Genomic DNA, 13,656 nt, shown 5'->3' with positions numbered 1-13,656 from the left:
CTACCCTGCCTCTACCTCCGCCTACCTCGCTCTCCTCTACCCCGCTCCCTACCCCTCGCCTCTACCCCCCTCTCCTCTACCCCCTTCTCCTTTACTCCTCTCCTCTACCCCCCTCTCCTCTACCCCACTCCCTACCCCCCGCCTCAGCCCTCTCCTCTCCCTCGTTCCCTACCCTCCGCCTCAGTCCTCTCATTTACCCCCCTCTCCTCTCCCCCGCTCTCTATCCCCCCGCCTCAGCCCTCTCCTCTACCTCCCTCCTCTACCCATCCCGTTCTTTTGCTTCTTGTCTCCCCCCTCTTTCATTCTCCCGCAGCGCTTTTTGGAACGGATGGAGCCTCAAAAGTGTTCGAATCGGCCTCCATCACCTCGATTGGCGATGGATATTCTCAACCAATCCTATTTAACCTCCACTGGCCGTGAAAACTATTACGTTTTCTGAAGACGAGTTGCAGCAGCTCAAGAAGGACGTAGAGATTGAATGCTCTACCACGTTGATTGCACGCATCTTCGGGTCTCACCCTTCCAGATCCCAAGCCAGAGACTGGATGCTTGCGGCTCTTCCCCCAGACCTCACTCCACGACTTTTAGATGTTCGTCTTCTGGGACGAGGTTTTTTCCAGGTTGTCTTTGACACTCTTGAGGCTGCGAGCACCTTGCTCAAAGCTGAGATTTTACACCTGGGACACATGAAGATTTTCTTTGATGCCTTCAATATTGGTTTTGGTCCAGTGGAGGCAGACAAGGAAAATTTTTCGCTCTTTATCAGATTTCTCGGGCTTCCCCAGGCTTACCATTGACTTCTTCCTGTTATTGGGGAGCATTTCGGCGTGGTTTCTGAGACTCCCCCCTCCCTGGGTTGCCATTGGCTACAGCAGAGGCAACTAGGGCTGATGGGGTACCTAGAGTTAGGGTCCTCCGTAAGGATCCTAACCTCACGATGGACCATGTTATGCTTCAGCGTCCGGATGGTTCTTTTTTTCGCCAGAGAGTAGAGATGGCAGGCAGGCAGGACCAGTGCAGGATATGCAGGACCATTGGACACTTCGCCAGGGATTGCCTCGGGAAGAAGAAAAGGCCCAAGAAGTCTTCTGGTACAGCAACCATCCCACGGCCTCGACAAGGGGGTGCTATAGGTCCAGCACTTGCTCCTCGGCCTCCACAGGGGGTGGTACAGGTCGAGCACTTGCTCCTCGACCTCAACAAGGTGGTCCTTCTCAGTGTGGTGGTACAGCTCCTACTCGCCAGAGTGCTCCTCATTGATAGAGCGCTCCTTTGGTACCGTCGCCTATTGCCTCTAGTGCCTCACGACCTTCAGGGGCATCCGTGGCACCTCGTTGGATTTCGGTTCGTGTGCAGATTCCACCTTCAGTTGACTCTGCTTCAGTTCGGGCTGTCCCTCCAGACTCACCTCACACAGTTAGAGACGCTACAGCTTTGACCTCCTCCCAAGTTGCAGCTTCTCCCCTGGACTCAGTGAATCCCTCTTTATCGGGTTCGGTGCTAGACTCTCTCCCCGTTCTGGAGACAGGAGAGGTCTCCGCGGCCGTTCAGACACAGGGTCGTCTTGAGCAGTTCTCACTTCCTCCCTTGGATAGGAGGAAGGGGGTGGTTTATACTATTGATCCTCTTCCCTTGGAAGGGATCCTTCGCACTCCGGTTATGCCCTCTACTTTTGGTGAGCCAGTGATTGGGTTTCTTGTTGACAGGGCTTCTTCGTTAGGTGGCAAGGTTTTTTTCCCTGTTGATTTAAAGTCACTTGGTTCAATTTCTCGCTCCTCGAGCAGGAGGTCTTCCCTTGTTGAGGGGTTTGTTTCCACCACTAGGTTGCGTAAGGTGTTCCATTCTACATCCTCCCGTTGATGAGGAATGTTAGCTGGAACATACAGGGTCTAGGTGGCGTCCCACATCGCCGCCGCAGACAGCTGATTCGGGATTAGTTTCATCCAGTTGTTACTGGGGGTTCCATTGATGTCTTATTTATTCAGGAGCACAAATTGGATTCTAGGGATTGTGCCAAGTCAGGCAAATTGCTTTCTGGCCATACGTTTTTGTCGCCTGCCTTGGGCACTAGGGGAGGCACTTCTATTTCAGTTTCACAGTCGGTTCTCCCCTTAGTTGTTGGAAACGGATTCATTATCTCCTCTAGGGCTCAGTGGATTATTCTCTTGATTGGAGGGCGTAAGGTTGGTTTCCTCAACCTGTATGCCTCCAACATTAGAGGGGAACGTGTCATTATGTGGAAGGATTTGCTCTCTTGGGCTCCCATTATAGATTCATGGGTGATTGGAGGTGACTTCAACATGGTTGAGTTACCATTGAAGGAACGATTGAGAGAGAGAGAGAGAGAGAGAGAGAGTGCAGTACAGGACGAGTCGAAGATGATAGTCACGTAAACTTAGATAGATGGATAAGGTTACTAAACACAAGTACAAAGTACTTGTATCTAGGCCTAGGACTAAGTGTCCTAGGTGTCACATAGGACTAAGTGTCCTATGTGGCATAGAAGGCACTAACACAATAAGTGCCTACACTTATGCCTACAAGGCACATACCATGGCCTATAGGGCATCACTAGAACCACCAAAGGATGGCCTACAAACCCCCCTCCATGGATGGGCTGAAGTATTTTGGAAACGTCTCAGAATACCTGGTATTTTCTGGTCATGGTGGCACATGTTCATCCAAAAGGATATAGCCACCTATGAATGTACAAGGAATGTCAGATCATGTAACAAAGGGAACCAAGTGTAAAGCCTGTCGGAAGACTTCGAACTTGGGACGAGGAAGTGCCTTTGTAAACATATCTACGATGTTGTCCTCTGTGGGAAGATAGGACAACTCTATGTCGCCTGCTGACAACCGCTCCCGAACATAATGATAGTGAACTTCAATATGCTTGGTACGCGCATGAAACACTGGGTTACACGCAATGGCCAAAGCACTCTGGCTGTCAGTGTAGACAATAGTGGAGGATGTCTGGCAAATACCAAGATCTGTAAGTAACTGTCGAAGCCAAACACACTCTACTGTAGCGGTGAAGGCTGCCCTATACTCAGCCTCACAACTAGACGTGGCAACTGTCGGTTGCTTCTTACTGAGCCAAGAAATACATGAATTGCCAAGCAAAAAACAATTGTTAGTATGTGACACTCTGGTGTCGGAACATCCTGCCCAGTCACTATCCGTGTAAGCATGCATGGTAAGTGAACCCTGATCACCATAGAAGAGGGCTAAATCCTGAGTGCCTCTGAGATATCTGAAGACTCTTTTCACTGCCTGCCAATGCTGTGAACTGGGCATGTGCATGAATCTGCTGAGCTGAGATACTGCATACTGCAAGTCAGGTCTGGTGTGACATAAATAAATAAGGCATCCAACAGCCTGCTGATAAAGAGTGATATCACATGGTGGGCTCCCATCATGAGCTGAGAATTTGAAGCCAGGGTCCACTGGAGTAGAGATTGGCTTGCAATCCTCAAACTGAAAACGATCAAGGAGCTGTCCAATATACTTGGACTGAGACATCATGATACCCCCCTCAACATGAGCAAACTGAATGCCCAAATAATAATGGAGCTGTCCCATGTTTGACATGTCAAAAATCTGCTGCAAATCAGCTTTGAAAGCTGCAATTTGCTGAGTATCGGGGCCCGTGATAAGCATATCATCCACATATAAAATCAGCACTAAAAAATCAGATCCACTCCCACGGAAATAAAGAGTGGGTTCTGTGGGACTATTATGAAAACTAAGGGATAGTAAGTGTGCATGAATTTTGGCATACCATGCCCTGGGTGCCTGCTTCAAACCATAAAGGGCTTTTCTAAGCCGGCATACCTTATTTTCAGAATTAATAACCTCAAAACCAGGAGGTTGAGTGACATAGACTTCTTCCTGTAGATCCCCATGAAGAAAGGCAGTCTTGATGTCAAGTTGGTGCACTTGCCAATGATGATGGGCTGCAATGGCAATGACACATCGAATGGTAGTAATCCTGGATGTGGGAGCAAATGTCTCCTCAAAGTCAATGCCTTGTTGTTGGGCATACCCTTTTGCAACAAGACGGGCTTTGTATCGAACTATGCTGCCATCAGATTTTCTTTTTAATTTGTAGACCCAACGCGTTCCAATGGCATGCTTGCCAGGTGGAAGATCTACTAATTCCCAAGTGTCATTTTTGGCAATAGATTGTAACTCGCATCCATCCACTCTTTGCTGTCAAAAGCATCTTTATGGCACAAAGGCTCTTCATTGCAAGCTGTAGCAAGGAGTGCAAACTCAAGAAAGTGACCATGCTGTCTATTCCCTGATCTTGTCCGGGCAGCAAAAGGCTGATCTTGTTTGCTGTCCCTCAATGTATCAAGAAGCCATCTGGGAACTTGCCTTTGCTGTCTATTAACAGCTCTTTCTTCAATGATTGCATCATGAGTAATGGGATCATTTTGTGCCGGAAGAGAAGCCTGCAAATCAGCATGAGGTTGAGGCTGATTATTGCTTTGTGGAGGGCTTGCAGGAGGCGCATGTTGCTGCTCAAAATCCTCTTCTGATGATGGTAGAGGTAACCAAGACTCAAAGGCATCAAACATGTCAATATCTGGCTTTGCTTTGCAGTCCACAAGAGGAGAAGCTGAATGTTCAGCAAAGATCACATCTCTACTGACAATAATCTTCCCAGTATTTGGTTGATATAACCGATACCCTCTGCTCTCCTGGCTGTAACCAATGAATATGCATTTGATTGCCTTGTCATCAAGCTTTTGTCTCAGCTGAGATGGTACATGAACATACGCAAGAGACCCAAAAACTTTCATGTGTGAAAGTGAAGGCTTCCTGCCTTTCCATGCTTCATAAGGTGTCATAGTCTGTAATGCCCGCGTAGGTGATCTGTTCAGCACATAGTTGGCACACATTACTGCATCAAGCCAAAATTTATTGGGCAAAGACTTGGCCTTGAGCATGCATCTGGCCATCTCCATTGTGGACCTGTTTTTCCTTTCGGAAACAGGATTCTGCTGAGGAGTGTAAGGAGTAGTGCATGAGTGAATAATGCCCCGTGAGGAAAGAAATGCATCAAACTCCTTTGACATATACTCACCCCCCCTATCTGTGTTGAGGGTGACAAGCTTGCAGCTTGATTCATTCTCAACCATATTCAGCCATCTCTGAAAGCATAAGAAAACTTCAGATTTGGCCTTTAAAGGATATACCCAGCAATATCTTGTGAAATCATCAATGAGAGTCATGACATACTTGTATCCTCCAATGGCATTTGTCCTCATTGGGCCACAGACATCACTATGTACGAGCTGCAATTTCCTTTGTGAGAGTTTTGGACAATTCTTTTGAAAAGGAAATCGATGCATCTTACCCAAAAGACAACCCTCACACACATGTTTAGAAACTGTGTGAGTCTGAGGTACATCATTAGCCATCTGGTGTGAATGCAGCTTTGCAAGAGCTCTATAATTGAGATGGCCCATTCTGTCATGCCACAGATGAGTTTCAGCAAGCTGTGAATCTGAAATAGCCAATGCTTTGGTGTTAAGTGCAGCTGCATGATGATCAAGGTGATAAAGCCCTTTTCGCAAGGTGCCAGTGAGAACTATGGCATTATCATCACGAAGATCATATACTAGGCATCTGTAGCCATCAAAAATTACTCTGAATCCTGAAGTAGCAATTGCTGAAATTGAAATCAAGTTGACTTCAATTCCAGGCACAAAAAGAACATTTGTCAGAGTGACAGGATGGCTGGAAATGGATGTGAGCTGCACATCTCCAACTCCTTTTACAGCATATGAAGCATTATTGGCACATGTAACAGTCCCCCCTTGAGGTGCATCAGCTAAAGAATGAAACAACTGTCTGCAAGATGTGACATGCTTGGAAGCACCACTATCAAAGTACCATGACTGAGCATCATTAGAAGTAAAAAGTGCATCAGCTTTGGAGGGATCAAATGAGCAATGGACAGCCCATGCCCAATCATCCTGAAGAGCATGTGCATGTGAAGCATCTGCTGGCTCATGGGATTCAATGGCATGTGAGGCATTAGCTGTCAATCCTGCTTTCTTTTTCTCCGAAGCAATGCGCTTCCTGCATTCTGAAATGTCATGTCCAGGCTTGCGACAATAGTTGCATCTTTTCTTCTTTCCTTTATCTGCTGTATTTTTAGATGCATGAGAGGAATTGCAGCTGCTGTGTGCAGATTTTGGCTTGCCCATAGGCTTGGGAGCCTTACCTCTTCCTGTTTGCTGTGAAGCAAATGCATGATCAGGAATAATTGCTTGTCTGTTAGCTCTACTTTGCTCTTCCTGCAAAAGCAAAGTAACAAGCTGATCAAAAGAATAGTGGTCTGGATTACCCATGGCCACTAATCGAAGGGTTGTAGCAAACCCTTGATATGTATCTGGTAGTCCATTCAATGTAGTACTGACAAGCTGTGAATTTGGCACCACTTCATCAATGTTGGCAAGCTGTTCCATGAGGTCTTTTACCTTTGTCAAATATGCATCCATTGACTCACCTTCATGCATATTCACTTCCTGTAATTGCCTTCTCAAATATGCAACACGAGCTTCATTGCGAATCTGATATAGAGAAGCCAATTTATCCCAAGCATCCTTTGCTGTCCTGCAAGAACGGATGTGTGGAATAATGATTCTCTTGCATGATAAAGCAATGCATGAATGTGCATTTGCATCTCTTGCATCCCATCTAGACTGTTCTTGAGTTGGAAGAGCAACAGCAGGAGTGCTAGAGGAAGAGGCATCAGGAGAAGTACCACCTGCAGAAGGTGCAGCAGTAGAAACAATAACTGAAGGATTGGCTGGCCTCAGATCAGCCCCAGAAACAATATTCCACAAATGCTTTGCAACAAGAATATGTTTCATGAGATAAGACCACATCGGATAGTTGGTGCCATCCAACTCATCATCTTCACGAAGGACTCCAAATAAATCTTGATTGTTCCCAGCCATAGCAAATGTGATAACTTGTAAAAGACCTGAAAACCCAAAAGCCTCAAGGCTATCACTGCAATAAGCTGGCTGTCCAAAAATGACAGCAAATATCTGCAAATTTCTGACCCAAATCAAAGGGCAAATGCAGATATGACCCAAATGTGACTGTGACAGGCAATGTTCACTGCAAAAACAGCAAATTTGGCAAAAGCCCCAAATTTATTGAGGGCAAATAAGCCAAAAAGAGGGCAAATTCAGAAAAGCCCCAAATCTTGCTGAAATTTCGCAAATGTGACCCAAAGTTTGCAAATCTGACACAATGTCCTGCAAATATGACTGAATGTCCTGCAATCTGACCCAATGTACTGCAATCTAAACAAGAAATTGCAGAACAAATCCCAAAACTCCAATTTCTTGCAAGAAATTGCAATTAAAAGAGGTGAAAGGAAATGAAAACCCCAAATTTTCCAATGTCCTGCAAAAGCCCCAAATCTGCAAATGTCTGTAGATGACTGCAGTGAGACCAAGGACCTGTTTCCAGCCAATGCTAAAAAAGGTACTGTACGGAATACCCAGATGAAGCTGTACGGAATACCACTAAAGGTATGTAGTACGGGAAGCTGGTACGAACCGCTGACGACTGAAGGTACGGTGAAAGTACCTTGTACTCCTACGCAAGTACAATCGTACGGCGTAGCCCCAAATTTGCAAATGTCTTGTACTCCTACGCAGGTACAATCGTACGGCGAAGGTACGAAATGGCGTACGGTACATAAGTACTATGAATGCACCGTACGTACGGCGAACTGCAGGTACGGGTGTATGGCGGATGTACGACACAAAGTACGGAGTACAGTACGGCGTCGACGGGTGTACGGCGTCCTTCAACGCAGATGTACGGCGACGATGCAGATCTGCTAACGTAAGGAATGCACGACGCATGAACTGTACGGAAGGTACGATTGTACGATGCCTGTTGTACGGAAGGTACGAACTGTACGACGCCTGCTTGTCGACCAGCAAGGCAGAAAAAAAAAAAACTCCAATGAGCAATGGAGGCTCGAGGCTGAGGAGATCTGGAAGGCTAGAGCAAAACCTGGCTCTGATACCACTGAAGGAACGATTGAGAGAGAGAGAGAGAGAGTGCAGTACAGGACGAGTCGAAGATGATAGTCACGTAAACTTAGATAGATGGATAAGGTTACTAAACACAAGTACAAAGTACTTGTATCTAGGCCTAGGACTAAGTGTCCTAGGTGTCACATAGGACTAAGTGTCCTATGTGGCATAGAAGGCACTAACACAATAAGTGCCTACACTTATGCCTACAAGGCACATACGATGGCCTATAGGGCATCACTAGAACCACCAAAGGATGGCCTACAACCATCAGACAAAAAAGGGGGTAGAGAAGGAGGACTTCACTCTTTGGAGAGAGTAGCTTGGGATGCCTTCCTTTTTCACTACTGCGGCAGAGATACTTGGTTGGACGATGCCTTTCTTATTCAGCCACAGTCCCTCCTGTTCTCTTGGTCAAGAGGAGGCAGCAGATGCCTATTCATGCACGCATTGACAGATTCTACGCAGAGATTGGGCACTAGACAGAGGTGGATCGATATGCATTGTTGCTGGGTTTTCACTTAAGACCACTTTTCTGTTGTGTTGGCTATCTCAGAACCTCACTTGAGAGGCCGGTTTGCCAGCATTAGGTTTCTGGATGCCTTGTATACAAGAGGAGGACCTTACTGAGGCAGCCTTGCAGATATGGGTTTCTCATGTCCAAGGTGGGTAGCCATCTCCATCACATGTAGCTGCTGTTCTTTCTGGTATTAGCGACTTTTACCACTCAATTGCTAGTACCGGGAGACGAGATATTCCCAGACGTGAGATTAGTATTCGCCAACAATTGGCAGCTTTGCAGAGGGAAGAGCAGAAACGGCCTTCAGATGCTTGGATTCAGGAGCGCCTTCCTGCAGCAAGGGCTCATCAACAGACATTGCTTGATCAGAGAGCAGAGTATGCCTTTCATGCATGGGAGTCCTTCTGGGTACAGATGGGTGGCAGAGTCAATAAACACTTTTTCTCTACTCTTAGCCCTAGACATAGTAGAGAGAGTGTATCCCAACTTATTGACTCACACGGGGTTTTACAGATAGATCCAGACGACATCATGCGCATAGCTTCAGATTTATATGCCGCCCTTCTTACTGCAGATCCTAACACACAGGATAGAGAGGATGCTAGATAGGTTATTTGATAGAGCATCCCTAGGTTGGTGAAACTGGATATGCATGTTTTGCTTGATGCACCTTTTACAAACACAGAGTTCAGGACTGCACTTTCAGCTCTTCACAAGGGCAAGTGCCCAGGTTCGGATGGCTTCACTCCTTCTTTCTTCATTGCATTTTGGGATATGATTGGAGACTACATTACATTTGCCCGAGATGCTCGGGTCGGGTCTCATCCACCTTATCCCGAAAGGGGTTTGCAGAAATTTAGTGTCCCAATGGTGGCCTATCACACTTTTGGGGGCATGTTACAAGATTCTGGCCAAGGCAATCAGCCTTCGATTGCAGCCCCTTCTCCCAGATCTTATTCATGACACTCCGATGGGATTTGTGCACGGCAGAAGTTTTTTTGATAACATCTTCTCCTTTTGGGAAGCTTTAGAGTGGGCCATGCAGAGCGGCCAGAATTTAGTCATTCTACTCTTGGATTTTGAGAAAGCTTATGACAGAGTAGATTAGGTTTTTTTGGAGGGCATTCTTCTACGTTTTGGCTTTACAGATGCTTGGATCAGAGGTGTTTCCTCTTTGTACAGATCAGCCCACAGTCAGGTGCTTATTGGTGGGGTAAGGGGTGAGAGATTTCAGATTTCCAGATCAGTCCGTAAGGGATGCCCCCTTGCTCCTTTTCTTTTTTTGTTCGTGGCTGAAGTTATGAGTATCTATATTAGATCTCAAGCTGACATCTTTGGGCTGAGACTTTCCATTAGATGGGAAGAGGAGTTACTTGACAGTGAGTTGGCAGATGACACGGCAGTTTACTTGGATGCCACACCATAGACACTCACTTCTTTCAGGACAGCATTGGATTTATTTTGCTTGGCGGTGGGGGTGCAGATTAATTGGCATAAATCCAATGGCTTTTGGATTAGCGACGAGGACACTCCAGATTGGGGGCTTGACATAGGTTTCACTTGGGTTCAGAGGGGTGTGCCAGCCAGATATTTGGGCTGTTTGGCTTGAATATTTCTTCCACGCAACAGTTTGCTCCCGTGTGCGAGAGCATCAGGAGGAAGCTCCTTTTTTGGGGCTCAGCCAAGCTGGACCTTGCCTCTAGAGTTGTGGTGGTCAACCAGGTCCTTGGCCACGGCTTGGTTAATCGCTGCTGCTGATGGCGCTTTTAGTTCTTAGTTCCATGAAGCTTTGGGGTTTGAAGAGCAAATCACACTTCAGCCTGGTGAGGGAAGGAAGCAGCTGATGGAAAATATCAGCAATAAAGAGAGAGATCTGGGGAGAGAAAGATAATAGTACACACTATGGACCAGAAATAAGGGCTGCCCCCTCCCCCCCCCCCCCCCCGAAGGTCTTTATTACAATAGAATAAGCTTTGTACATTGTAAAAGAGCATTAGGCTGAGTACAACTCTTTGAATGAATCTAGGAGCACTGAGGCTCTTCTTTTATAGACCTGGCCTAGCAAAAAGCTAGACCTGCTTTTCTAAAGCTACTTTTACAAAAGCTAAGCTTTACTGCTTTTAGCCCACCTTGGTGCAGCTTTCTTGATTTTTTTAGAACCCCGTGGGAGTCGGGACCCTCCTTAATGGTGTCACCTTCTCAGTGCTATTTGGCCTTGTGGGACCTGCTTTTTGGCACTTTGCACTCTTCCAAGCCACCAACGCTTTAACCTATCAAAGGTTACCGAAATGCATGCATTCCTAGTCCTTGGACTAATCCTAGTCCCTTGTGGGCGTCCCCTTAGTTCTCTTTTACCAATGCAAAGCAAAAGTAAAAACAATAAAACTTTTTCTAGTTAACCAAAGTCAACTTTCTTTGACCGTAGTCAATCTAATAAAGACTCCTCTTTATTTCTTGGGAGAAATACCAATTGGTGACAAGCTCCCTCTTGTTTGTCACGTTGTTCCTTCTTGCATGAAGTAAACTCATCCATCTTGGATTTCACCATATCATCTAGTTTGGAGATGGTGTTCTCCCTCTTTTGTGCCTTCTGTTTTGCTCATTTTGCATTCATCTCCCTTAGCATCTATCTCTTGGATAGAGTTAATGCCTCAGTCTACTTTCTCATCTTGTACATTCAAACTTCAGCCTCTGAACTTTGTAGTACTGACTTCTTTGATAGAATCCATAGATTTGCATGTTTTGGGTTCCACTGTAATATTAGTGTATTTTCAGGTTGATGGTTGTGAAGATTAGTTCCAAGTTTGAGCTTCGGCGGTTTTGTAGGACAACAGGTGCAGTCTCTCTGGTAAGGTTTTATTTTGATAGAAGCACAGTTGAGAAGGTTGTGCTTGGTTAGATGCCAGATGTGCCGTGATGATCGTTCAAAGTAGAGTGCCTCTTGCAGGTAAAGCTAGGTCAACCCACACCTGATGAACTTGGATATGCTGATTCAGTCTCTGTAGAAGAAATCGGAGGCTCAAGGGTAAGTCTTTACATCTCATTTCTTTGCAGTGGTCAGTTTATGTCAGAAATGTTCAAAATGATGAGTCTTGAAAAAAGCATATGAGTTGCTTTTGCTTATTCGTCTAGCTCCAAATCTTGTAGGTGACAGTAGTGAAGAATGAGGAAGGTGGTAATGCAGTAGCCACTGTGGTCTTACGAGGCAGTACGGATAGTGTTTTGGATGATGTTGAGAGGGCAGTTGATGATGGAGTCAATAGCTACAAGGTAATGATTGATAATTGAAGCCTTTAGTCAAAGCTGCAAAATGGTCTGCAGTTGTGGCTCTGTCTATACCAGACAAAGATCTAGACCATATAAATTACTTGATTTATGGCTATGTGTTATGTATCTTCGATCAGTGTGCTGTAGATTCTCATATTGCCTTATTTTTGGCAATATTTCTGTGGCTTCTATGAACAGACTATGTGCAGGGACAGTCGTATTGTTCCTGGAGCAGGGGCAACTGAAATTGAATTAGCCCGAAACCTCAAAGAATTTGCCTACAAAGAGACTGGGTAAGATATATCTTTCGAGCTCATTATAGATTTAGACCAGATCCATACTTTATATTTGGTAGTGCCATAGATAATTTATGTAACTAGTGTCTCTAATGTTTTCGATGATGTAAGAATCTTTGTATTGCCATTATAGTTTAGTTTGTCAGCATCTTTTTATTACTTCCAAGATACAGTATAAACTTTTCCTAATGTATTTGAAGCACGTGCTTATCAGGTGATCTGTTGGATAGAAATGTTTATTGACGTATTGCCATGAAGATATTGATTTACATTGTTTCATGGTATACAGAACTTTTCCTTTCAAAGTAGTGAATTGCATACGTTGTTACAGAGTAAATATTTCACCGTGTGTTAAAAGTCAGATTATAATCTAGAGAAGCAGTGCTTCCTTGTGCATAGTGCTCAAAGAGTAGTAGAGATCACACACTTCAAAATTATTCTCAATCATAGTTGTGTGTTTCAAAGATGCCTATGGTACTTCAGCAATGGACATAGGAGAGGGTCCACCATAATTTCACCTCTTGGAAAGCCTTTAGATGTAAACGTATGCACAAAGATTGTGAGTGAAATGGCCACACAAACTCAAGGTGGAGGAGGTAGCTGTGCCTGCTTTGAATTATGATGGTATTTTCTTTTGTAGAGCTCAAAAGGTTCATGGCCATGGGGAAACATATCTTCTTGTTTGCCCTTGGTTGTATGCACAAACATGTTGTCTTTGCAACAGCGTTGATCCTATTGCTGGATCCGCTGACCCAATGTGGCCACGTTTTCATGTGAAGCTGAGTACATGGCATCCTTCACAACTACAGTTTGGGTGTGTATGGCTTAGTAGAGCGATGGTAAATATTCTTGGGGTTATGCAGCCACCTACTCCTGTCCTCATTGACAGTCAAAGTGCTACTGCAGTTGTACGGAATCTTGCGTTTCATGCTCACACCAAACACATTGAAGTCCATTATCATTATGTTAAAAAGAGGCTACATGCAGAGATACCTTGTTGATTATTGTCCTACCCAACAGAATGTGGCAGATGTTTTCACCAAGGCAATACCCTGAGAACGGGAATCAGATAGATAGCATCGCCGCATACTGCGATGGCTCCACTTTAGACCACTCAAACTGTAGTGAAGGGGGGAAAGGCAGATTTGGAGATGGGGAGAGAATAGCAAAGTAAGGGAGGAGAAGAGAGGAGAAGGGGAAGGAGTGAGGAAGAGAGAAAGAAAGAAAGAAAGTTTATTAAAGTCTTCGGAAGACCGATGGGTCTATGAGAGTGTGACAAACCTGATACAATGAGTTGTGGTAGTGGAGCTACTAAACGAGCATCCACACCAATGCAGAATGCAAAAAAATGCAAAATGGCAGTACTAAGTCCTAAGTACAACATAGTCATATCCCGACACTATATATATCAATCTCAGCATCATCGTCGGCATCATCATAACCATCATCATCATCATCATCAGCAACAGGACATCAGGATGGATGAGGCTGT

At 45.2% G+C, this 13,656-nt stretch overlaps 1 protein-coding gene across 2 annotated transcripts in view; it reads left to right on the top strand.

The window, feature by feature from the left end:
* Window positions 1-13,656, top strand: part of LOC147881639 (TCP-1/cpn60 chaperonin family protein) — a 71,340-nt gene that overhangs the window by 45,536 nt on the left and 12,148 nt on the right. For both annotated transcript variants that reach the window (XM_087401705.1, XM_087401707.1), the window contains exons 7-10: window positions 11,377-11,449; window positions 11,549-11,626; window positions 11,749-11,871; window positions 12,067-12,161. In XM_087401705.1, coding sequence (XP_087257831.1) covers window positions 11,377-11,449; window positions 11,549-11,626; window positions 11,749-11,871; window positions 12,067-12,161 — 369 coding nt within the window. The remainder of the gene's footprint in view (window positions 1-11,376; window positions 11,450-11,548; window positions 11,627-11,748; window positions 11,872-12,066; window positions 12,162-13,656) is intronic.

This window comes from Dipteris shenzhenensis, chromosome 30, assembly GCF_047967505.1.
Source record: "Dipteris shenzhenensis isolate YYH24624 ecotype China chromosome 30, Dip_SZ_1.0, whole genome shotgun sequence".
NCBI lineage: Eukaryota > Viridiplantae > Streptophyta > Polypodiopsida > Gleicheniales > Dipteridaceae > Dipteris > Dipteris shenzhenensis.
Note: the sequence above shows the minus strand (reverse complement) of the source record. Positions and strands in the feature narration are given on the sequence as shown.